This window comes from Haplochromis burtoni, unplaced genomic scaffold (genome assembly GCF_018398535.1).
Source record: "Haplochromis burtoni strain Fernald_Lab_line unplaced genomic scaffold, NCSU_Asbu1 Contig_198, whole genome shotgun sequence".
NCBI lineage: Eukaryota > Metazoa > Chordata > Actinopteri > Cichliformes > Cichlidae > Haplochromis > Haplochromis burtoni.
Genome location: NW_024582559.1, coordinates 1104295 through 1130852, shown reverse-complemented (window position 1 = coordinate 1130852; position 26558 = coordinate 1104295). Strand labels below are relative to the sequence as shown.

Genomic DNA, 26558 nt, shown 5'->3' with positions numbered 1-26558 from the left:
CCGTGTCTGGGCCTAAACTCCGCTGCAGGTCCATATATCAAACGATCACTATGGCATTACTGAGAGTTGAAAAACTGTCTAAAGTCTTTCATCTTTAATAAAATGATCAGCGTTCTGCTCTACCAGGTGTAACAATTGAGTTTAACATCCAGGCATCCATGAAAACGGAATTTATGACATTTAACGGAGTTAGAAGTTAGCAGGGAGTTAGCTCGCTAGCTTCTATCTAAATACAATATAGCATGTCCTGACTGCGGGGTTTTGGAAACAAATTAAAACGTACAGCTCTGTTATCACTTCCAGCATAAATGAAGACAGAAAACTAAACAGCAGTGACGTTTGTAGGGTTACTGAAGTTTGGCTAGCTGGTATATAATGATGTGCTACGTGACCGCTAGCGACACAGCTATGTTAGCATAATATAAACAAGCTAACTTTTTTTCCACTCGATAAAAGTTAACGTGAGTGTTCTCGGTGGTCAGGAACAAATGTAATCGCATGGCAGGATGCTGTAAAAGGACCAAACTTCAGCCAGGAGAACAACTGAGATAATCCATCCACAATACGAGGTTAGTCATTCATATACTGCTGCATGGGCTGGGCTGTAGTTACATCCTAAGGTTTTAAAAACTGAGCTTAAATAAATGATTAGCGGTAATAAAAGCCGAGGGAGGTCAACAGGGATCACTGACTGTTTTAGGAGCTTTTTGAGATCAAATAGAAGAAAATACATAACATTAAACATGTTAACAACACAAAAGCCATATTAAACGCAGATTTTTTTTTTTTTGAATACGTTTTATTGACAAAGCACAAAATACAGATATACAAATACAAAATAGCAAACACAATGTCAGGGGGTTCGTATAAAAAAGCAAAATAGACACAGTCTATTATAGAATCACATGATATTGAACAGGGAACATAGGTTTATGGTTTTGACAGCTTTTTGATTTTGAGAATGTTGTATGGTTTTAACATATTGTTTGGTTTCATTTAAAAAACACCGAAAGGATGGTTTTGCGTTAGAAAATTTCGACTTATGTATATGAAATTTGGCCAATAATATCAATAAGTTAATCAAATAAAATTCGTTTGCCCTGTGCATGGGGTACTTAAAGAAACCAAACAATATTTTCTCGTAACAAAGAGAGAACTCAGAAAGGATAAAGGAAACAACAAAAACACAAAATTCTTGCCAGAAAAGATTCGTGTATAAGCATGACCAAAATAAATGAGAAATATCTTCCTTCACACAATTACAAAATGTACAGTTAATATCAATGTCCTTTTTATAACGTACAAGAAAAGACCTAGTTGGGTAAAAACGATGAATAACTTTAAAAGATATTTCCTTTACTTTGTTATTTAATAGAAATTTCGACGGTAAGGTCCAAATCTTCTCCCATTCCAGGTCCTGGTATAAGTTATTCCAGTAGGCGACAGCCGTTGGGACACAAGTTCTGTCTTTTTGAAACAGAGTTCGTATTTCACGGTTGTTTTTCCTCCTTACAGAAGGGAAACACACCTGACCGATATAAGTAACAGCAGGATCCAGTGGTAAAGGGAAAAACTATTTAAAAGTTTTCTAATTCTTCAAACTTCCCTAAAGTGTTTTTTCTACCAGCATGTTGACCGTTTTCATGTCACTTTTTTCATAATGCCCCGGGTTTCATTAGCTGGGAAAGGAATTTTTGTTTAAAAAAAAGACGTAAAAACAAAAAGCAGTTTTCTTATTTTGCTCACCGTGACCGAAAGGGAAACAGCTAACCACACTCCAGGCATCCAGTCGTTTCGCTGCCTTGTTATTTAAAGTATTTTTCATCGCTTTCGTCGGTAGCCACTGTTGACCCTGACACCTGAAGGCGGTGGGATGCACCCCGACACATCCCACTTTGGTTTTTTGGAGACGACGGCCACGTGACCGAGGTAACGGCAGCATCCGCGCGCACACCGCCGCTGTTCGTTTGATAGCATCCACGGCGCCGGACGGAGAAGAGAGCGGGACAGAGAGAGAGAGAGAAAGAGAGGGAGATAGGAAGAAGCAGTCGTCGAGGGAAGACTTGAACAAAATCTCCGTCTTGCTGACTCCTTCACCAGACGCGGCGGGCACACCATGGACGGCTATGGCCGGACCGAAGATGAGCTGTTCTCCTCCTGCCTCGTGAACCTCACCTGGGAGACGTGCTACGAGCAGGTAGGACAGGTCCCTCTCCGCGGGAGAGAACAGCGTCGTTGTTTCCGCTACTGTGATTTAAAATGGCACAAATATATATAGAGAGATATGTAAGTGTTTAAAGGGGGAGTTTAAAGGGCTGGTTTTTAATGACTGACTCAGCACGTGAGGTGAGAGCAGGTACAACTTCACAAACTTGGGTTTTTGTGTTTTGCCAGCAGGGTCACACGAATACTTTCCTCAACTTCCCTTAAGCTTTCTGTTACTCAAACATTCTGCCTTTAAAATCAATAATGGATGAACCTGGTAGACAAAATAAATCTTATGCCGGGAATGTTATCAATAAATTAGAGGTAAACACACACACACACGCCATTATTCCTTTGAAGTATCTGAGAGACATGATCTTTTTGGTGTTATGAGTGAAGCTTTTTCAAACAGAGATCATAAGACACCGGCTTCTTACTAAAGATACCTGTGTACCTGAGACCCGTGGGTTGCCATGTGGGTCTGGAAATCAGGAAAGGCAGACTGAGATTGGAGTGAGTGTTGTTGTTGTTGCTGATGCTGAGCACTTTGATCCTGGAGTGTCGGGCCTGTTTCTCACACAGCAGAGAAGCACTGGTGTCTGTTTGGAGATAATTACCTAATTCATCCTCCCTCTTCCCTCAAGCTCAATCAGTTTTGCTTTTTAAAAACACACTTATCGTGCTATATGAAATCCCTCTTAATTCTCACATTCTAATTTGAGGGAGGAATGCGTGCGGCTAAAGTCATCTGCCACAAGAATGCCAATGAAATCATTCTCTATGAATGCTAAGAGGGCTCCCAGCTATTTAGCAGTTTATGCTCAATGATTGATGCCAAAATATTTGTACAGTGATTTTTATGGTAATTTACTTGAATGCCACCGTGAGAGCTCGGGATATATACGCGGGGAATTTATTTTTCTGTTATCAGTATCCAGGTTGCAATACAGAAGAGGAGGACACTTAAACAATCAATCTCCTGTGGTTTAGTGGGCTAGCATTTTGAATTACAAGTAATCGCAAATTAAAGAGGATTAGGCTCTTAAAGCCTGAGCTCCTGATTGGCCGTGCCGAGAGTCATATTGTAACAGTTATTTAGGCACAAGAAACAAAAGCCACCCCAAAAACATGACTCAGAAGTGCAAAGTCACTGTGAATGGCATTTTAAATGTGCAACAATTAAGCCTCGGCTGCAAAGTGGATTTCGGCACATCAGTCGAGTGCAAGCGCATTTACAAATTTAAGACACTGAAATCCACAGCAGAGAACTGACTTAGCGTTGTAGACTTCTGCTGCATTTGCATCAGTCTTCAGGGTTGGAAAGTTTAGAACTTTACGTCGCTGTCGTTCAAGGCTGAAACTGCAGACTGAAGGTAGTTCAGCTGAAAATATCGAGAAAAAAAGGCCATTACCTAGATTTTTTGTTTTCTTACACCTGCCGAAACAAACAGTTGATAAATTGATCAGCAGGAAATTAGTTTTTAAGTCTTTTTTTGTAATCAGTTCATCTTTCAAACACAGTCGCTCAGTCGATCGTTTTTACTTTTACACGTCACTTCAGATTTGCTGTCTTTGAGGGTTTGGAAATCTGGTCTGAAAATATAAGAAATCTAAGTTCACTTGGATGGATTCTTGTTTTTCTAGAGTGGGTGGTTCTGCTGTGTGGCTTAGGAGGTAGAGCAGGTCATCTACCAGACACATGGTTGGTGGTTTGATCCCTGGCTGTTCCTGTCTTAGGCAACATACTGAACCCCAAGCTCCTCCTGATGCATTCATCAGAGTGTGAGTAATAGATAACCAGAGTAGAAAAGCACTATATAAGCCTAACCCATGTATCAGTTTGCATATCCTATTGGTCAGTAGTGGCCTGTACATTGGTATATGCTTATATTTTTTTAATATAATCTTTATATTTACAGAAAATCAAGATGTAGTCAGTACTTTTGGCTGTTTTTACACCAGCCATCCTTCCTGACAAGACCCTCCCGTTTTATCCAGGGTTGGGATCCGGTCTAGGTGTACACTTGTGCCCCCAGTGCATCTGCTCCCCAGTCTTGAACTGGGGATCTTTTGCACACAAGGGAAAAGTGTTAACCTGTGCAAAGCAGAGCTGCTATAATACTGGAAAAGGTGCTGGGGTATTTCAGAAATCATTTCATAATTTTCCCAGCCTGGCAGCATGTGTAGCAGAGTAGCATCACAGCTGAGCGGACGATGGTTCGAGATCTAATTTGGCAAATATATTGTTGATGAGTTAAACAATGTCTCCATCATTTTCTGTTTTTAATTGATCTGACATCCAGCGGGTAGCGCTGAGTATTTGATTTGGCAGATTTTTACACTGGATGCCCAGCCTCATGCAACCCCTGGGGGATTTGTGCCTCCTCCTGGGATCAAACCAGGGGTCTTGCTTGTTAGGCCAATATGAAAACCACTACACTATGGAGATCTGTAATGAGCATATTTCTCCTTTCAGACTGGCTGATATTAGATTAACAGACAACACAACTGAAGCTTTAATCCACAGCGAAAAGGTTGGACTATTAGCCCTACATTCCCGTTCCTATATGAAGAGTTAACATAAAATGGTCTTCCTCAAATGCTTTCACATATTTTCCCAAATCAGCCTGGCACAGTCTGTATGCTTCCCATGAAAAATCTTTAATAAGTATCTTCCTGGAAGCAGGTCATCTGCTCAGCCACCACGTTGTTAGCCATGCACATATATCCTCTCTCGCCCTCCCCAAGTCCTAGGGCGGGTGGGTAAATAAATAAATAAGGCAGTAAAGGGAAATGTTGACACAGCCTGTCCTTGTGGCCAGATTATCCACTCATGCTTGAGCGCTGGGTAAAGGCCCTGCATTATTCAGCCTAAGACACAGAGACAGGGAAAAACCGTGGAAAAGCTGGGTCTTGCCGCAGGAGTGTGTGCGTATGTGTGCGTGCGTGCGCTCTTTGGGGTGAGTGCTTCCACTTTTAAAAGAGCAGACATGGGGGATAGCTGAAACGCAAGCGGTGGGGAATATGCTTGCTTCGCTTAATTATCAAATGAACTTATTGCCTCTCCCTCCACTCCATCGCCTTCTTTTTCCCCACTCTCCACAACCCCCTCGCCAACACCTCCCCCTCTTAATCATCAGGCTTCTTGAGAGCTGCTGTCCGTGGTGCTGAAAGTTTCATCACACATTTTGTGCATGTCTTTTTGGAGTTCCAGGCTCCGGTCCCTTCCCAGGCTCCGTCGCTCTTCAAAAGCAATGTATTCAGTTTGTCTCGACAAAAAGCGTGCCAGCGCTTGGCAGTCCGACTCAAAAGGGTGAACTCTATCATTCAAGACGTTTCAAAAAAGCTGCAGGTAACACAGCGTGCGCTCAGAAGCAGTAAGAACTAATGCGTTTTTTTTATGTGTCTGCTTCTGCCTACAGCATGTTTCATCACAGCGAGGCTCAAGCTCCGTTACTACTCACTCAGTGGCTTGGTTAAATGAAACCTCCTTTGTGTGCGCTCTTATGTACAGTATTTGATCCATGTGAGTCCCTTTTTTTTCCGTGTAATGAGACAGTAGCTTCACTGTTTTGCTTTTTGTGGGTGGAGGCACTTTACAGCAAGGAAGGAATTAAAAACTGTTTAAACAGGGTTGTATTTGGAGAGTCTTTTGAGAGATCACAGACTCAGCAGAGAGCGAGAATGTGTTCCTTTCTTTGAGTTTACAGTATTGTACTCCACTTTTGGCAGGGGAAAGGGTAGAATTTCAAATATATTTAGTGTTCATAGCTAAGTATAAGAAAAATTGATTGTAAGCTGTCAGGATGCCTATGTGGCACTTGGGTTAATAAAAGCTCTCATTCAGAGCGGAAACAAACTCATCATCATTAGTCAGTCGATGGAATAGTAATTGGCAGCTGTTTGGTATCAATCAATTCATTATTTGCTTTTTTTTTCCAGTTCCAGATTTTCTTTTTTTTTATAGCAATGAAACCAAGTATCTTTCACAAATTTTCTCAGTTTTATTATTCAAATGACTAATCGGTAAGAAAATTTGCAGGCTGGAGTCCTGCACATCTCTTGGCCTCTCTCTTTTTCAAATGATGGAATCCTTTTTAAGCCAGGATTTCCTCATTGTTAATCCAGTGTCTGCAACTGTCTGTACAAGAACTAGTCAAGCTAGTCTCCCCTACTGTCATGTACCACTTCCAGTTCTCGTACTACATCAGGATTATTCCCTGAAAGTTCTGTTCCAGTGACTTGTTGGCTTGCATTTGGGCTTTTCTGTCACTGTATTTTAAAAAAAGATGAAAGGAGGTTGCAGGGGGCCCAGATATGGTGAAAAGGGCAAGCACGGAGCGCTGTTTGTATGGGCATGGCAAAGAAATCTTGTATTCTGTCACTGTGCAGATTTTTTTCTACTTATTTATTCTCTTCTCAGATATCTCAGGCCTTTATTCTGTGGTGATGGTGAACTCTTGTGTCCTGTGGTTAAATTAAAAAAGAGAGGCTCCTCCTTAACTGGTGCACTTCCCCTCGCTGTGGAAGGCAAAGTTATGAGGGCTTGAACAAGGAAACTACCATGAAGGGGATAACAGCCATATTTATTTAGGGTAGTTTGTGAAATTTTTCACCAATTGCAATGTGACGGTGGTAGCGGAAATTTATGGATTATTTCTTCAGGTAAAAGTAACAACACACTATAAAATAATGTAGTAAAAGTCACGCAATCAAAACTATCATGGGACTGAAATGCTAGCGGCTAAATGATTAAAAGTAGAACTACACACGTGTGTAAAAGAGCTGATTTTTATACAGCTATACAGTGGTCGTATTTACTTTTTAAAAAAACTCATCTGATATATTGATATTATAGAAAGATATATCATGATAGGTATGTTTGTTATTATGGATGAGCTCATATAAAAGTTCCCATTTGAAACAAAACATGGGGTTAATTCAGAAATTGTGTCAGGTGCACAGGGTACGCGTCGCTGCTGAGAATTTGACGGCGCTGTGCCGACTGGTAAAATAAATTGCTGAAAGATGAAACACTGTACAACTCTAACATAGTGCATGTGTGTAAATCTGAGTACGATGTCTAAAAAAATATGGGCTGGTATGTTGATAACATCATCACCCTTAAAAATCAGTGCTCTACTTAAATATTTTATTTGTATCTACAGAAAACTAAAGCTTATGTTTTCCAGGCTGTACATATGTTTGATGTTTATATGTGAACTTGAAATGGAGCTATTCATTATGCCTGTTGAATTAAGGCAGTGCACTAGAATGCCAAAACATTGTAAAATGGATATATCAGCGTACAAGTACCTCAAAATTGTCCTCAAGTGCCTACGCTTATTTGCACTGATCAGTGGAGACCTCTTGTCCCTTTAACAGTGCAATGCGTCACTGACAACAATATGAGATGGAGCGCTTATTCCAAATAGAACGAGAATGGCTAAAAGCAGGGGAGCTAAAGGTAAATTTTTAAATAGCCTCATTATCCGTTCCAGATTCCAGGAACTCACTTATTGTTTGTCATGCTTTCAGTCCGTGATATGCTCCGTGTACCTACCACCTCTCACAACCAACCCTGAAGGAGTATATCTAATTTTCACATTGGCACATCTTATTTCTTTTTCTTTTCTTTTTTCTTTTTTAATCAACAAGTGCGTGCCTGCTGAACACCTTGCTTTTGATAGCAACCCACAGATGCAGGGCCTGTCAGCGGTGTAATGAGAAGCGCGTTGTTCCCTTGCAACATATTGCCAAGATATGGATGGATAATTATCTAATCAAGACTTTGTGAAAGTGCCACCCCTTACTCACTGCTGACCTGCTAACCGTCTGCCAGAGCCTTTTTGCCAAGATGTACAGTATACTGCTAAATGATCATAGGGTACGTTTCAGTATTGGTGACAGTGTTGGTATATTTTAAGGCTAAAAAGGGGCATCGATTTAGAGGACTTTAAATTACTTAAACAGCAACTCTATTGGGTGTTATCCTGTTGTCAGTAGTTGTTGATCTGTGGTCATTTTGTTAATATTTAACAGTGAAGTTGGTGCTTAAAGTCGCAAAGAAACACCAGACCAGCTTAAGTCGTTATTTATGAGGCATAAATCTACGCTAGGTGACACTTCATTTCATTTCCAGAGAGAAACATGAACTACCAGAGAGAGCAACAAGCTTTGATTCCTGGTGGAACTATAAAATCTGTCATGCAGAATATCTAATTATTTGCAGCAGGAGAAGCCTTTTAACTACACCAGTGCATAATATGTACAGTTAATTGGTTAGCTGCGAAAAACCCCCCAACTTTTATGCTCTTCTAGTCTCTCTGAGGTTCACAGCTAATTTAATGTAATCAAAATATTAGTTTCCAGTGATATTAATCTTGTTTTGTAGCTTTCTCGCGCCGCGCCGTCTGAATTGACGTCTAAGCGGGGTGAGTGCAGACTACATTCTTTGATTATGTGTGGGAAAAATGTCTTCCTCACCATTGACAATCTGTTGATACCTTGCAAAATCTGAGATGAAAGGAAATGCAGCTTAGACTGTGAAAAATCCTTGCCTTCTCACCGGGAGGTAAAAGTACTCTCACAAACATTGAATTGTACATCTGAAGTGTTATCAATTCCACCTGAAACGGAGGGCCCCGGTGGCAGAGCTGAACCCCTGCGCTTTTGATCGCACCAGCAGTGCCTGTAAACAAGTATTTTCCCATCTTCCTCTCCTCTGTCTGTCTCTCCGTTTCTCTGCTCTCCCTCTCCCCCACCAAGGTGTCTGGAGGGGGAGGTTCCTTTGATTATCTCTGCTGCCGATTAATTGCTTTTCTTAACCTCTGCACAGACGTGCTCCTACACCGCCCCAGAGCCTGCCGCACGCGCCCAGATGGACCCCTGCCAGGAGAAAAACAAACCGCGCCATGCTTCTTCCTCCCCACCTTCTCCCAATTACTGACCTTCATCCTTTCATTTTGCCTCGGATGTTATCGTCGGCATTATCAGGCGTATTTACTTTGTTTGTTTAGCTAGTGGCTTGGTGCACTGCAGCATTCTTAGCTACATTTTTATGGCACGCTGAGCATGTGTGATACATGCATTCATTTTTTATTTTTTATTTTTTTTTTGAGGGAAGAGTTACAGGACCGGATGAGAGGAGTTTATGACATACAATACATTTACCTGACAACACAAAGTGTCTGTGTGTGACCAAGTGAAGCGGCAGGGCATGAATATTATACTGTCCTTTTTTTCTATTTCCAAACTGTCCTTATTCTATGATTAAATAGATTTTGGCCTTGAGTTGTGCTGGCCAAGCAATTTGAGTTCCTTTTTTTTTCCTCCAACACTGAGTGCTCTTTTCCATCTCACTTTGCCTTTGAGACATGCATGTGCATCACATCTCTGAAAAGGTCCCAGCCCTTGCCTCCAAATGCTGTCATATAGCAATGAACTCCCTCCTTCAGACCTTGGCCTGCTTTTTTTTCTCCCACCCTTCCTTTAGGACATCCTGAAAGCTCGTCCAGAGGCCATCTCTCAATGATTAATGCGTTTCATCTCGCATGCAGACCACCTACTATACCTTTACAGTTTGGACAACGCTGTGCTAAAATGTTCTCAGGATGACCCAGCGGTTGGTTTGCCACGGGAGAAAGAAAGCTTTAATCAATTTTTTTTTTCAGTTGTTGCTGATTTATTTCCTGACTTTTTAGCACAGACTTGATAGGTCAAAATATAGACATGAAAGTTTCTTTTTTTAGCCTCAAGATGCTGGCAGAAAAGTGTTGGAATATAACCTTTCGAGTTCTCTAATCCATAACACTGACTTTTTAGTCTTGGTCTCCCTCCAGTTCATCATTTTCTGCATCCAGAGAAACTTCTCTTACAGCTTAAGTTTTGCGTGACTGTTTATGACATTACTGTACTTTGCTTTAGGGATTTTTTTTAATTTTTTTTAAGCGAATGTAGCCTAATTGGTTCAGGTGTTTGATACAGAGAGCACTGTGGGGCTCTAGTCTAAGAGGAGAGGAGACAGCCCACACATAACCATGATCTGGATGCACAAATGCAAAAATCTGCATGTGAGGCATGAACAGACACATAATGTGCACACTGACTCACTCATTCACTCACTAACAGGCTAGACTCTGAGGACTGTATGGCACAGTGTGGTGTTGCTGATTTTTTTTCCTTTTTCCCCCATCAGCAGAAAGCCGGGATGAGCTGAGCTAATTGAGCTGGGAGGCCCGGCGGGGGAACGTGGCCCATTCTCACACCAGCTCGTCACTTCCTTTCTTTACCCATCCACCCTTGCGTCTATAGTCCCATACCTCCAAACCACTCAGTGCTGCTTACAAGAATGATTTTACTTCATCACCCAGTGTTTGATTAGTGCTAGACTCATATTGATACGAGTTACAGGTGGATGAAATGCATCGCAAAGCCGCAGTTTGTAGAAAATGATAGCAGTTGCTGTGTCGACATAGTCGAAGCACATGTTGAAGTACCGGTTTGAATAATGTCAATGTGACGTGCATTAGTTTCGGACTGCTGTGTTGCATCGTACACTTTACACATTACAAGCTAAAACAGACAAACTGCGCTGTCTGAACCAGAGCAGACAAGGCGACAACAAAAGCAGATTACCTGTTCTATTTGAGGGATATTAAGACATTATATGCCATTCAATGGGCCCTGGGAGGCCCGTCATAAAAGCCACAGCAAGCTGTCGAGACGGAGACTCAGAGTTGTTTCCACCCTTTAGCTGCGTTTGGGGACTGATTATGGTCAGGCAAACAGCCCTTACCTGGAAAGTCACTTTCACTTTCTCGTCCACCATTTGTTAGTATGGCTAATGTCTCATTAAGTCTCACAGAGGGGAAATGATGTGCTCTTTGGGTGAAGGTTAGGCTCTTGGCTTATCATGAGACAAAAAGAGAGACTGATTATCACAACACAGGCGTGCCTTAGCCTGTGTCTTTCACTACAAGTCCTATTTGTGTTACTGCTCGAGCTGCTTCATTACCCATAATCTATTAGCCCTCCCTCCACCTCCCCCAAGTAAAAGTTAAAACATTTGGACTAAATGATGAATGCTTGATCACTTTCTGCACCGGTGTTCTATGGAGAGGAGTGAACGGAAAGGGGTGGGGGGTAAATTTTACATTATCAAGGAGATAATTACAAAGCAATCATAAGCAGTTTCCAGTAAAGTAGTAAACAAGCCAAGGGCTTGTGCTCTTTTCCCAAGAATAATTAAAAGTTGCTTTGCATTCTATGCATCAGTGTCCTTTCCTCCGCTGAGTGGCCACCTCTTGGCATAATAAAGCTGGCTGAAGCATGGGGGGGGGAGTCCTTCACTCAAAGGTGATCGGGCGTTTTTTAGACCTTTTCCTGTCTCGTAATCTTCCCCATGATCTGCCATGGGAAACTCATTTTGAATTTATAGTTCATTTCCTTTTTTTTAATCTCTTTTTCCCCCCAGTCAAGAGTCGGTTCTGAACAGCTGCGGACTGCTGTGTCACAAAGTGGGAACACTTCCAGAAATGGACTTCTACTTCTCCATGGCTTTTCCTTTAATGCCTCAGTAACGAGTTCATTCATTGATTGGTCTAGACTCAAGAGCACGGTGACTTGCCGACGGAGGTGTGTAGGAATATTCGATGAGCAGGCCATCCTTTCTAGCTGAATTCTCAACCTTAAAAATGCTAATTAACTTTTAGGCCAAGTGACTCTAAAAACAGGTATTTTACTTGATATGGACAGTGGATCTGAGGCACAGCTTCATACTTTCAAATATCTTATTTTATTATGAAAGTATATCAATTTTATAGCTTGTGTTACTATTTATTTTTACTACCCCCTTCGTAATTGCCTTTAATAAGTGAATTGTTAGAACATCTTGCCCCAGTTTCAACCCTTTTAACAGAATCCAAAGCTGTCAGAACAGAGCAGCAGCTCAGGACAGGCTCCTTTGCACTTGATCAACTTCCTGTCTCAGTTTCCTGGTCTTCCTTAGAGCTTAAGATGCCTGCAGGCTGTGTCCCTTCGCAGCGTTGATGCGCAGTTGTTACTCAACTTCAAACAACACTAGAATCAGTCAATTATCCGTAGAATCGATCAACATAATGCCGCTCTCGCTCATTTAAAAGAGCCAATCAATCTGCATGAGCCTTTTTTTTCCTTGACGCAGTACTGCATTCATTTGTGTGCATGTGTTAGACGCTCATGATGGATGTACTCCAGTGACGGCTTACCTTCTGATTTATGATTATTTATCCCTGGAGTAAGACTGAAAGTTGACCTGAAAGTTCATCTAGGCGTCTGCCTTCCCCGATGCCTTTAAAAACTGCATGTGGAGTCGCACAATAACATCTTGCTTGCTTAAAACTCCTAATGCACAGGAGGCAAAATTCGCTGCTTCTCTAAAAGCTCTTAATTTCAACTCGCTTGCACCTGTGTTAGCACGTGCTAGCTGCACTCACCAGCTCCTCTGTGACTTCATTACTAAATGAAGCAACCCATAATTCCACATCCCACCACGAATAAATGCTGTAGCGGCAGTCTACGATGCACCGAGGGTGGGGCTGGGAAAGGGGGACACCTCGTCCTCCATACCTGATGACATGCAAGGTTTATCACGTTGAGCAGAGACATGGTCACCTTACCCCGGGCCTCATTGTGACAGCCAGCAAGTCACTTGAGAGCACCATTGGAAATCAATATTCCTCCACTCTTTAATTGTTAGGAAAAAAATCTCCCCTGTTTACAGCATCCCATCATCAGTCAGGACAGTCTGACTTTCATTTATTTTTGCCTTTTCCTCTCTTCTTTCTGTCTCTTCCTCCTTCTTCTCCGTGGTGCGTGCTGGCTGGCTGAGTTTTTGCTAGATTACGTAACGGGAACTGGCTGGATTTCATTTCGGGGGACTTACTTTATATGCACACAAACGCTTTTCTGGGTAACTTCAGGGTCTTAAATCTGCTTAATCCTACTGACCACACACCCAAGAGGTCATTTTTTTCTTCACATGTTTTTTTTTTTTTTTTTTTAAATCATTTGAAATTTTTATGACTTTGTCCATCAAGTTGTTTCTAATAACACTAAATGATTGTTTTCTATTTCTGCTTTGATTGGTGTTTTTGAAAATATAAATGTTTTGGGCTCCCAGTGGATCCCAGTCTGTACAGCTTTAATATATGGAACTATTTATTCACTCTTTTGCAGCGAGTCCTAAGTTAAAGTAACACAAGATATCCAGGTAATACTGGGGCACTCTGTTATTTTAAAGGAAGAAAGACTCAAATGCAATCACTGCCTACATCATCTGGATGGGGAACTTCCCAGACTGGAAGCTATCAGAATGCTGGAGATGTAGCTGGATCTATTGTACCTGAGACAGCCGGGGCATGGCCTGGTCATGCCATAAATGACAAGGAGAGCTGTTACCGCTACATTACAAACCTCAATCTTAGGAGCTATGAACCTCCTGAGGGTGAGGAAAACTCCACCTGCTGATGTGACTATCCAACACTCACCTCAACAGGAAGGCATCAACTGTTTGCTTCTGCTGTGACATGCCTGCATGGCAGGAGGCAAATTGTGTGCTCTAACTGTCTGTTGTGTGTTCTTAGCTTTAGCTGTTTTTAGTCCTTTCTGCTCTGGTTCCTGTATAACCATGGTGAGAGTCAAGTTAAGATTGCCAGCAATAAGTAAGACTGAGAAGACAAAGTTATTCTTTGTTACATATTCTGTTCATAATATTTATGGACAGAAGTTCTAGGCACAGCCAATTTGTGGATGGTGAAGGGTTTGGTGGTCTTGTCCCTGCTGGAGATGATGGCTTTATTGGGCCATGACCTCCAGGTCACACTAGGGTAGTTTGCAGATGAGTGTCAAGCACCTCCAGGTTTGAATCCATGGCTCTCAGTTGAAAAGAGTGGAGTGCCAACTCCAGGTCAGGGATGAGTACCTGATCTGGAGTGGGAGTTCAACTATTTTGGGGTCTTGTTCGTGAGTGAGGGGAGAGCGCAGCAGGAGATAGACAGAACGATTGGCTTAATGTCTGCAGCAGTGTTATACTGGTCTGCTGTGGTGAAGGGAGAGTGGATCCCAAAACTGCCACATTACCTATGATCACAAAAGTTGCAGGTTGTGATGAAAAGAAAGTGATTGTAGATGCAAGGATCTCTAAACCCAGGACATTTGGGAAAGACTCAGGGTAAAGTTGCTATGCCAGATGAGGTTGTACAGCCATCTGACCAAGAGACCTCCTCGTTCAAGTGTTTCAGGCATTTAATGGAGGCCTCGGGGCAGAGCCAGGACATGCTGGAAAAGTCTCTGGGCTGGTTGTGTGTTTATTGGAATTATTTTATATTGGCGTCCAAATGATCCATCATGGTTTCATCATGTATATACAACTCAAATAATATTTACATGAAATTACTGAAAACCGATTAATACCAGAATCCAAAAATGGTACATGAGCTTTTAATTAATAATGTGAATGTGCTTTGGATAAAAGCTGTAAGCTGTATTAAAGAAAGGTGTAGGTTTGTGTTTTACAAAATATGCTAATTCATTGTAAAATCTTTTTTTTTTTTAGATGACATTAATTACATAGCTAATAGTACTTGAAGCAGAGATAAGTTTTACTATTATTATTATTTTTCTGTTCTGATTGATTGTCACAGTAAAGTGTACTTGGTGTCCCGGGGGTCTTTAACCTCTTAAGACCCGAACTCTTCCATGACATGCATTTTTAATTTCTCTTCGATATTTGGGCATATTGGGACCCGATGAATGTAAAAATTAATTACCAGATTTACCAGATTTTTTTTACCTTATTTTTTGTTTTTAAGAAAAATAAGAGCCTCATATGAGGATATTTGTTTACAATTTTGATAGAACAGTAGCAGTATAATGTAATGTAATACAATGTAAGTGGATATCAGGCCCATGTAGAGCAAAATTGAGTATTTTGGTCTAAATAACCCAAAATGTGATGTCCACATATGTGGACGCCAGGTCCTAGGAGGTTAATTATGTATGTAAAATGTCTTTGGGATGAAGTTTGAGAGTGCACGTCCTCTATTGTCTTGAGCAAACACGACATGCTGGATTCATGGCCAAATAACTTCAGGATGCAACTGCTTCACAGTCCTTGTTGTTTACTGATTTCATCGCCTTTACCTCTGCAGTCCTCCTACTTATTCACAACTGTTATATTATGACCATTAAGAGCTAAGAAGTTCCTAGAAACAGACAATAAATAAATAAATATATTTATTAATATATATATTTTCATCTTAAACTTGCTACCCATGACAAATGCCACAGTATTGCAAAGAAATAATAATAATTTCTTTTAAAAAATGTAATCTTTATGGGCGATTATTCTTTTGTAAAATGCATGTGTGGCACCTGTCTTTTGCTTTCAGTTAAGGAAGCCGTATAACCACCAGGATCTACTTTTATGTGTGAAACATGTCAAAATATGGAAGTTTACAAGTGCAGCTCTAGGGGACATCCCACTGGTATGTCTTGGAGGAGAAAAGTAAAGATGTGAGAAAGCTGGAGCAGATAACATTTGGCAGTAATGTGTCCCTACATGCTATCATGTTTAAAGTGTGTTGTTTGTACCACTTGCAGTACTTTGTAACTTCTGTTTTTAATAGGAATATCTTTATTTAGTTGTCATGCAAGTAAAAGGGCCACTCCTGCATACATGAGGAGGGTGCTTGTTGATAGTTGATGCTAAGGGATGAAAACAGTCGCTGTGATGTCACCCACTGGTTTGTCCTCGACTTTAATTTTATGGCCAATGCCAGCTTGGATTGCTGGAGCATAGTAAGTGACCATAAATAGATGATATATAAGGGTGAATCATACAGATGCAGATACCTACTAATCCGGTCTTTAAGTCTGACGTCATTAGCAATTTCCGACAGTTATAAACGGTCTAAATTCTTTCATCCTTAATAAAATGATCAGTGTGGCTGCTCTACCAGGTGTAACAATTAAGTTTAACATCCACGCATCCATGAAAACAGAGTTTATTAAATTTTATTCAATTTCAATTCAATGCAATTCAATTTTATTTATATAGCGCCAAATCACAATAAAAGTCGCCTCAAGGCGCTTAATGGAGTTCAAAGTTAGCAGCAAGTTAGCTTGCTAGTTTCCACCTAAACATGATATACCATGTTCTGGGATTTCTCAAAAAAATTAAAACGTACAGCTCTGCTATCATTTCAAACATAAATGAACACAGAAAACTAAACAGCAGTGACGTTTGTAGGGTTACTGAGTTTGGACTAGCAGGTATATAATGATGTGCTACATGATCACTAGCGACACAGCTATGTTAGCATTAAACAAACACAGTGAAGCTGGAGGATGAACGCTAACCCAACTCGATAAAAGTTAACGTGAGGGTTCCCGATGGTTAGGGACAAATGTATGTGCATGGCAGGATGCTGTAAACGGACCAAACTTAAGTCAGGAGAACAACTGAGATAATCCAACCACAACACGAGGTTAGTCATAAATATACTGCTGCATGGGCTGGGTTGTAGTTACATATAAGGTCTTAAAAACTTTAAAATGAATAGTGGTCATAAAAACTTGCCTTTTTTAGGGGCTTGTTCAGATTAAAAAGAACAAGATATAAAGCATTAAAACATGTTAAAAACACTACAGCCATAATAAACGCAGAGTAGTTTGGACCCGGAAGCAGGGTTTATAGGTCATCACTTAAAGACTGGACTAGAGCCATGTAGCATACAAATAAAATGCTACAATCAAAAAATGACCATGAAGAGGTCCAGCTGACTGACTCTGTAAAGGACTGATGGGACAGAAAAGGGTTGGACTAGATGTTTTAGCAGTAGCTGAATTTTCAAAATATGGGCAAGGAGATTGTCTTTTGTCTGTTTTGGATGGTGCTGCAAAATGACCTGAAGCACCTGAAGGTTTTAAGGTTTTAGCATTGGTATAGTGAGCACCACTAATTGTAACTTGGTTTACAAGAAAGTTCCACAGGCAGTTTTTAATCATCTTGTGTCCTGGCTGATTTGTCTTTCAACTCAGTGGGTATTTGAACCATCAGGTGATGAACTACTGCCTCATGTGGAACAACTTTATTAAAAAAAACAAAAAACAAATTAAAGCTGACCAAATTCAAAAGTTATCTCTTTTAACACAGGTCAGCGCAGTCATGCCTTTCTTATGAGAAGCCCAAAGCCAATAGTTACCTTGTTTCCACTTCTCCACAAGCTTCTCCTATTAGTGTGTCACCTGGGGAGGACCACGGCTCCAAAACTGTGATTAGGCCCTCTCTGGCTAATTAACTGCTCGGGCCACAGTTGGCCATTTTCCGCCTTTAATGGAGGGATGATGCCGCAGCTGTCCTTCGTCTGTCATTCATCTGACTTGTGCCCTTTATGCCACAATTTGTGCCATAAAATTTCTAAATAGCCAAAGCTAGCATAGCATTTTTCACTCTCATTAAAGTGAGGGAGAGGTTGGTGCATTTAAGCAGCAGCAGCAAAGGCTGTATTTTCAGTATGAGACATTGAATGTAAAAGTCTTCTCTCTTTGCAGAAGAGATTCCTGGTGATTCCCAGAGACGAGGTCTTATTATGACAATGTTGTGTTGCTTTAAAATGCTGCAAGCAGTGCTTATCGCTGTTAATTTTCCTCCATCCTCCCTCTTCTCCTTGGTTTCCTGCTATTCAGGGCAACAGGGTTCTTAATTATTTATACCTATCCATTACAGTGGGAAAATTGGGAGGACACTAACACACATTCAACACATGGAACATAATATTACTCATAATGTGTCTCGTTTAGAGTTTAAATCTCTACTGATCCTTCATCCTGTTTAGTGGGAATCTTAGCAGCTGAATCCAGTACCATGTAATGTGTTTTTTTATCTGCGTGTACGGATGCACCAACATGAGCATACTCAATAAAGAGAACACAGTATAAAATCACTCTGTTATCTCTGTTACCCACTTAGTCACAAATGCCACTGGTACCACTGTGTCATTCAGTTGTTGTTTGTTCATTAGACAGCTTGTGTTTGCCCACTCTGCCCTCTTGTGTGCATATTTTTTTCTTTTAACTCGTGCTGGTGGATTCTTTTAAAATGGTTTGATTTTATTCCTGTTTAGGACCTTTTTGTTTAATGCAGCAATTTAATAAAATGGGACTAATAGTGATTTTTTGAAATTGTTTTTTAAAGGAAATATTGGTAGATATTGTTCATATACTCTCACACTGCGTTTCTGCAGCTTAGTCGGCTGTACATCCACGATGCAAATTTCCAGCCCCACCACATCCCAAAGGTCCTCTGCTAGATTGAGATCTGGTGACTTTGAGTACCGTGAGTACTCACTGTCACATTCAAGATACCAGTTTTAGGTGATTTGAGCTTTGTGATATCATTATAGAGCTGGAAGCAGAAGAAGAAGAAGAAGAAGATGAGTGCACTGTGGTCATGAAGTGCTGGACAAACAATCCCCAGTTGGAACTAAGGGGGTTGTTTGAAGAAAATACTCCCCACACCACTGCACCAGTATGAATTGTTGATACAAGGGAAGATGAAGCCATGCTTTCATGTTGTTTATGCCAACTTCAGACCCTACCATCTGATTGTTGTGGCAGAAATCAAGACTGGTCAGACCAGGCAGCATTTTTCCATTCTTCTATTGTCCAGTTTTGGTGAGCCAGTTAATGGTAGACTTGGTTTTCTATTCTAAGCTGATGAGGTAAATGAGATAATAAAGGTATTCAGCAGTACTCAATACATTGCAACCAGTGTTGGGCAAGTTACTTTGAAAAAGTAATTAGAGTTACAAGATTCTAAAAGTAATTAATTACTTGAAAAGTAACTATTGCGTTACTTTAAAAAATATTTTTTTAACCCTCTGGGGTCCAGGGTATAATTGGCCATTTTTAACTACTTGTGATTTTCCCTCCACATTTTACCTTTAAAAACTGTTTATTTGCCTTATTTGGTACCATTGTTTTCAGCACAACCTAACGTGTCTGAATTTACAGTTTTCATTTACTGTAACAACCACAAACATGTTTAATGAATCATATTTCATAAATTTAAATCAAATATAAATTGTAAATTTTAAAATCATATGCACAAGTTTTGCAAACAACAAAGTTATTTGTAGCCCTTTACCTTTTATCCTTTTTAAATAACCCTTTCAAACTATTTACATAACAATCAGCTGTTCTGCATTCACACAAATTATTTGTGCCACTCCGAATATTTCTGTCCACTATAAAGGAGAACATCACAGCCTGATACCTGCAGGTCTGACAGCAGCAGGTGTATCACTCCTGTTTCTACCTGGAGACAGCAGTCGCCTCATTGTTCTGACACACAACACAAAACTATCCACAACACTACACACTAACTACACAAGACAACACATTAACTACACACTCCAAACACGCTAAACATCACAAATCTCTCACGTCTCAAAACTCTCTCTCTCTCTCTCTCTCTCTCTCTCTCTCTCTCTCTCTCTCTCCATCACTCCTAAAACTTCTTTTGTTTTGTTTTGGGGTTTTTGTCATAAGCAGAGAGTGCTTGCTAGCGCTGTCCTTAGTCAGTAAATGTGGTGAAACTATTGAGGAAAAAGCGTATATATTGTTTATCATGACTCTGGTTTTACGTGGCCTATCGACACAATTTAAAAACTGGTATATATCACCTTGTTGCTTTGTCATCTTGAAGTGGTCATGTGATTGGCTTACCACGACTGCTATATTCTTCCTCAGCCAAACAGCAGCACTCACGCGATTGTTTTGCTCCCCTGAGCTCCAGGTGTTGTGCCAAAAAGTGATCGTTGGGCAGATAGTGATTGCTGTCCGTTACTTGTAACACTGTTATTCCCATCACTGATTGCAACGCAATCGTCTATAATAACAATCATCTGTCCCAATATATGTTTAACTGCAGAAGAAAGTAATAATCCTAAAATGATGGAAATTATTCATTTATTCACTTTAATGTGTGTGTGTGCATGTGCATGAATAGTAATTGGTAAATTTCCTTTTCCTGTTGTTTGCAATTTTCCGCCTATGACTTTGTTATTCACTGTAAGTTGAGCAATGTCCATGTGCTTTAGCCTTATTTAGTTGATAAGTGCCAGCATAAGGAGTTATGAAGTAGTAAGAGTGGTTAGAGCTACTGCATGCTTTAATAAACGCACTGATTTTGGTGGCATCGCCTCGCAGGAGCAAACAACACATCGAGATGTCAATATTTTGTCGTACCCCTCTTTAGTGCCAAGTCTTTATACTAGTTAAAGTTGAAACCTCTTTTTACTCTCTGGATGTTTATTTCCGACTACTTTCTCTTGTGTCTCTGACCCGCCTGCACTGCACTTTTTTTTAACACCCCTTCCCAGGGGGAAAGCGGATAGCACATGTGAACGGATCACTTCTGATTAGAGAGGGCGCTTTAGAAAGATGCCTGCAGTGTTTTTTGCCAGAAACAAACAGTGGTGCGGCTTCTCCAGGGAAGACTGCCATTTTCTTAGCACTGAACAACCCCCCAGTGAACTTGTATTGTTTCCCAGACACTGATAACTTTGGGCTTTAAAATGTGTACAGGCCAATGCCTTGTTTTTCACATCACAAGATGATGATATTGTTTAGGATGGCAGCAGAGCTGATTTTAATAAAGAGTGCTGGATTCAGCTTCATCTAGTCTACACGTAGAATGGCTTTTTAATTTTGTAAGAGCCTCACAACGTAAACTCACTGTCATTCAATTCTCAGACTGCAAATTTACATATAAAGTGTCTGATAAGCATATTTGCATGTTGCCAACACACTTTGCACAATTTGTGTCAACACATAAAGGCTGGGAGAAATTTGACTTTGTTTTGAATAAATTTGAGTCTTGTGACATTTTGTGTGAGAAGAGGCAGCAAGAGAAAAGATATGGGAGGTAGGTAAGTAGTGCAGGAGGGCGGAGAGCAGAAGCCGGCGACTGATTTGTCTCCGTTCTGTCGGGAGGATTTACGGTGCAAGTGTGTTGAGCCATCAATCAATTGTGGCGCACTCCAAGGACAACTTTGTCTCTTTATGCAATTTGTAAGGCTGTCCAGTCAAATTGATTCCTTAAACAGGAGCCGTCCAGCTCCCTCAGAAGAGTAAACCCCCACCCCCTTCAAAAGAAAAAAGACCATCAACCTCTGTGTTTGCTGTAAACCAGACAATAAATGATATGACTGTTGACTGTCAGTGGACAAAATCCAACTGCAAAATAAAGTGGGTGACAAAAAAACAAGATTGGAGAAGTGATTGATTAAATGTGAACAAGTGAGGATTGATGCTGTTGAGTCTCTGTGAAAAATGATTGTGGTATTATGACAGCTGTACTGAGTCCTTTGTGGATTACATCTCCATGGAAAACAAGTAAATTCCATTTTCAACAAAAAATGGACATTCATTCCCGAGATTCGCTACTGGACAAACTTAGCCTTTGAAGTATGGAAACATTACTTGGGCAATTTGGTCTGAGCTTTCGTCATTTAGGGAATTAGTGTCAACGTGAAGGATTGTTATTGTAAGTTGTGTCTGTCATTTTAGCCCCAATAGTGGTGCTCCAGGAACGGCAGTGCTGGTTTGTCAGTTAATCCAGACTGAAATATTTCAACCATGGGATCCTGATATTACTGTTCCCTTTATCATCACCCAAAATTAATAGTTGTGATCATTTCCCATTTTTTAAGAGGTTAAAATTTGCAGTTCTGAGTGAAGTTATGGGAGAGTACCTGGACTTTTGTGTACGGCAATTAGGAATTAAACACCTTGGTGTTGGACAACATTACTGCAAAGTGAATGACTAATCATCAAATAATAAAAAGTCAGTAAGCTAAACAAGTTAAACTTAGGCCTTTATGTTAAATTATATGGTGAACATGTTCAACATTACATCAGTAAAACGTTGACATGTTTGCATTGTCACTGTCAATGTGCTGGCTCAGTTCATGTACTTCTGCTGGTAAACATTTACTTACCTAAAGTGAATTAAAACACTATTATCTCCTCTATTCTACTATTAGCTGTAAATTGGTGGGTGGTCACATGTATTGTATATTAAATATGATGGTCAGGGAATTTCCTTTTGTGAAGCCCCTAGATAAGCGTTTTTTTTTTTTTAACTTTTACCATCTTAGTGTTTTGAAACTGGACAAGAGATGAACAGATCTGAGTGAGAAAGCATCCTCGGCTTAACTTAATTGGAATCAGGCTGTGTTCAGTGTGAGTTGAAACCAGACTGAGTGCATAAAGTTACCAAGAAAGTGTTTACTGAGGCCATAGATCTAAGGGCTGAGGGACAGATGGATGTTCTATCTCTTTTGTATAGTCTGTGGTGGTCCTTGTATTTCTGCTGTGTAGCCAAAAAAGCGGAAAAACATTGACAAGAGCTTTGGTGAGAAGTGTACAGTGTGCTTTTTGACCGCTGTGAGTACACCATCTTGCACTGCATGTAGCTGTACATTGTGGTGGGAATGCACTCATGCACTCTAAACAGCAAGTGTAAATACAGAGGCATTTAGGATCCTGTCTTAGTATTAGAAGAGGAGTACAACCCTAAAACATCTTATTTTATTTGTCAGTGCTTTCTGGGTGTTACCTTAAATTTGAAAGATAATCAGAATGATTTAAAGTACATCCTGTTTGCCAGATCATATAAGCTTAAAAACTGAATAAAAATGCCTGAGGTAGATGCATGTTATCATTTCCTGCTGAGCATGCATTCGGTCTTCTTTCTTGTTGACTGTGTGGAGATTTGGGACGTTTAGCGGACAATAGGAGAGCGATTAAAAAAAACAGGCTGTACACTTGAATAATTGATGCCGGAAATCGTGCTAAGCTTTTCAGAATTCATAATGATCCCCCGTTATCCTTTACCCCAACATAGTCTCTCTCACACACATACCGTCTAATATTTCCAACAGAGGACATTACACCCGTTTATAATCATTTCTGGGACTCTTAGCCACTTGTTTACAGCCTAACCTTAAACCAAGTCCTCATAATATTATTATATAAACAAATGTCCCCACAACTGCAGTAATACAGGCACATAAACATACGCAACCCAAAATATTCAATTTGTGTACAAATACCTATGATCAACAGCTATGGTGTGTGTGTGTGTGTGTGTGTGTGTGTGTGTGTGTGTGTGTGTGTGTGTGTGTGTGTGTGTGTGTGTGTGTGTGTGTGTGCAGTGATCACATTAATATGGAAATTTAAAAAAAAATTGCACATGATAAATTACACTGCTGAGGAAATGTCTTGGCATTGCTTTTAATATGGTCTTTAAGATTTTTAGATTAGCATCCCATCATTTTTCTGCTGTAAAAATCCAATTCAAGGGAACATTTTCCTTCCTTTCGACTCACTGAAACGACTAAAAACATAAATTTAGAAACAAATTGAGTCAAAGATTATCTAATGGAGCGTGCATCACTGCAGTTTGTCACAAGCTTTAGAGGAGTATTGCTCAACGGCCACAGTTCTTTAACTATTGAAACCATTTTATTTTCCAAATAGCATCGGTTTTGAGCTGTTGCAGCATACTTTATCATTCATTTAAGATATGAATACATTCTGCCACCACTGAGCCTTTGACAGCTGGGACAAGGCACATATCACATCCATATGAAGAATGGGTGAATTTGTGACAACAAATAGCCTGAAAATATAGTTCATTCCAATTTGATTGGGGGGGAAAAATATTCCGTCTGAGGGCTGTCTGACAAACAGCACCATGACATGTCAGTCTTGCAGCACATTTTGTCTGTGATAAGGAAAGTCTAGAGGGAGGGAGATCCAATATTAACAACAGTGTTTTCTTTCACAAAAGAGATCTTTTTGGATGTGACATGTCAGGCAGTCATAAAAGAGGTGTGAAACATTAGTACATTATGTATGCAGTCTTTGGGACTGTGGCTGCTCCAGCAATGCACTTAAATTTATGACTGTGGAACTATTTGAAAAATGATTTCCTACTAAAACCATGTGACAAGACCACTATTTGGTCAAATGTAGTTAATCGGTCAAGAGCTGCCACACAAGTAATCTGACCCTTACAGACCAATCAGCTACATATAGTTCACGAATTGAATCTACTGCTGATTTTCCTTCTCCTCTAACACAGCTGAACTCCAAAACATGTTCAAGGAATCTTTTGTTACCTCTTGCACATAGGAGATGTTTTGCATTAGCGTTCTTGTTGAGGGAGACGCCTGAGTAGCGCATGCAGGAGGCAGGGCGCAGGATGGCCACTTGCTACCTGTGAATACACATGAGCATCACCTGTCGGATATTAACATCAGCCCAAATTCAGTCTAACATCAAACTAGGCAAGATATCAGACTGATCATGCCCCCCCCAACCCCCTTTTCTGCCATGTATATGCTATTATAATGGAGGATGCTAATGTGAACTTGGCCAAAGTTTCAAAGGAGGACAGCATCAGTAGAATCAGTCCACATGATCCAAAAGCTCAGGCTTAAGACTGCTATAAACACTCAGTTTCAGGCAGTTTGGCTCTGTAGCAAATTATGTGAAGGGATTATTATAATATGGTCATATCATGCATACACCTCTGGCTGGGAGCAGAGGAGGGAGAGGGGCTTGACTCAGACAGCAGAAGAACAAAGGCCCAGTATGAGACATGTGAGTCTTGCAAATCAACTCTAGTCCAAGAATTAAATACACGGGAATGGAAATTAGCATAATGGGTCCCCTTGAAGGTTTTTAGTTTTTTAAACTTTTGTAATTATTGTCCGTTAGCATACAGGTTGAGGTATGACTGATGAATGTGAAATGAATGTGAAAATATGTGACTAGTAGCGTTTCACAAATCCAATTCTTAAATGATGTTCGATGATTGAGGCTCTCATAATCCCTGCCTCTTTTTTTTGTTTTTGTTTGGCTGCATTTCCCCAAAATCACTGAGAGATGCACCTCTGCTGTTTATTGTTGGTCTAATTGTCTTTACCGCTCAGCTGTAAAAGGCTGATAGGGGCGGGTGGCGTGGACGCCTACGTTTTTGAATCCCATAACTTGAGAATGAAGCGATGTAGGAGTTTCAAATTGGTACCATAGGTGCATCTACTAAAAGTCTTGCACGAGTTTGACTCTAGATGACCTCGCCTCAAGGTCAGAGGTCAGAGGTCAAGTTTTCTGAACATTTTGTGAATGGAGTAACTCGAGAAGGAAGTCACCGAGGATTTTGAAATTAATACCATAGGTGCATCTCCTAAAATTCTCAAATGAGGTGGAATCTCAGTTACCTTGACCTCAAGGTCAGAGGTCAAGTTTTCTGAAAATCTCGTGAATGCTATACTTGAGAAAAAGGTGATGTAGGATATTCAAATTGATACCATAGGCGTATCTGCTAGGAGGCCGAGGGGTAGTACTGGCTGCTGTCAGTAGTTTTCCAATCAGGAAACACAAAAAATCCATGGATGCAACACTGGATAAATGAATTTATTGGACACAACTGACAGGTAGAGCTGCTTGACTGTGGCAAAATTGCTGATGCGATTATTATTATTTACCACTAAGTTAATCTAGTCCTCAAACCTGATATAAGAATAACAACTTAAATAGTAATAACACAAAAAAATGTAGACTGAACTAAAACGCTCTCAGCCTAGATCTGTGGCAAAAATCACTGCTGTAAATGTGTTTTTTATTTGTTTGTGTACCTATTATTGGTACAAGCTGGCAAGCAGGATGCTAAATGTGAATAAGAGGTTATGAGTGAGTTAGAAGTTCTTTTTGTCTTAGGAAAAATACAAAATAAAATATTTGAATAAATATGAAGACAGAGGACAAATGTGTGCCATGGGAGACTTAACCATGATCATTGGACTGGCATTGAAAATGCTAACCAGTGACTTGGCCACAAGGCAAGTTAGATGTTTTGCATTCAGGTAACAGCAGGACAGCATGTGTGCAGGAATGGATTTTTATTTTTTATTTTTATATTTTTATTGGATTATTTGGTCACGGTTTCTTTGTGTGGCAGAGGAAATGCTGTGGGATAATTTTGTCCTGGGTGTGAGAAATACACATGGCAGCCGTGTGGAAATAGGGCTTAGTTTAAAATAGGATGAAGTGACTGTGGTTGGAAGGAGTCATTTTTATTTTTTTTTTTAAACTGTTGTGCTGTGCTCTTCAAAGACCCAAGACATGTTGCACATTATTTTGTCATGACTGGCCTCTATTGACAGATTTGACCAGTGACTGCTTTTGTTACCTGTAACCACACCTACTTCCAAACTCTGTCCGCGGCCGAGGGGAGT

The 26558-nt window shown here is 40.4% G+C and overlaps 1 protein-coding gene across 4 annotated transcripts in view; it reads left to right on the top strand.

The window, feature by feature from the left end:
- Window positions 1-1837: 1837 nt before the first annotated feature.
- ppargc1a (peroxisome proliferator-activated receptor gamma, coactivator 1 alpha) overlaps window positions 1838-26558 on the top strand; it is a 308884-nt gene continuing 284163 nt past the window's right edge. The window contains exon 1 of one of the 4 annotated variants that reach the window (XM_042226124.1): window positions 1838-2197. In XM_042226124.1, the coding sequence (XP_042082058.1) occupies window positions 2117-2197 (81 nt within the window). In that variant the 5' untranslated portion in view covers window positions 1838-2116. The remainder of the gene's footprint in view (window positions 2198-26558) is intronic. The other 3 variants (XM_042226123.1, XM_014337788.2, XM_014337787.2) reach the window with 3 other exon arrangements.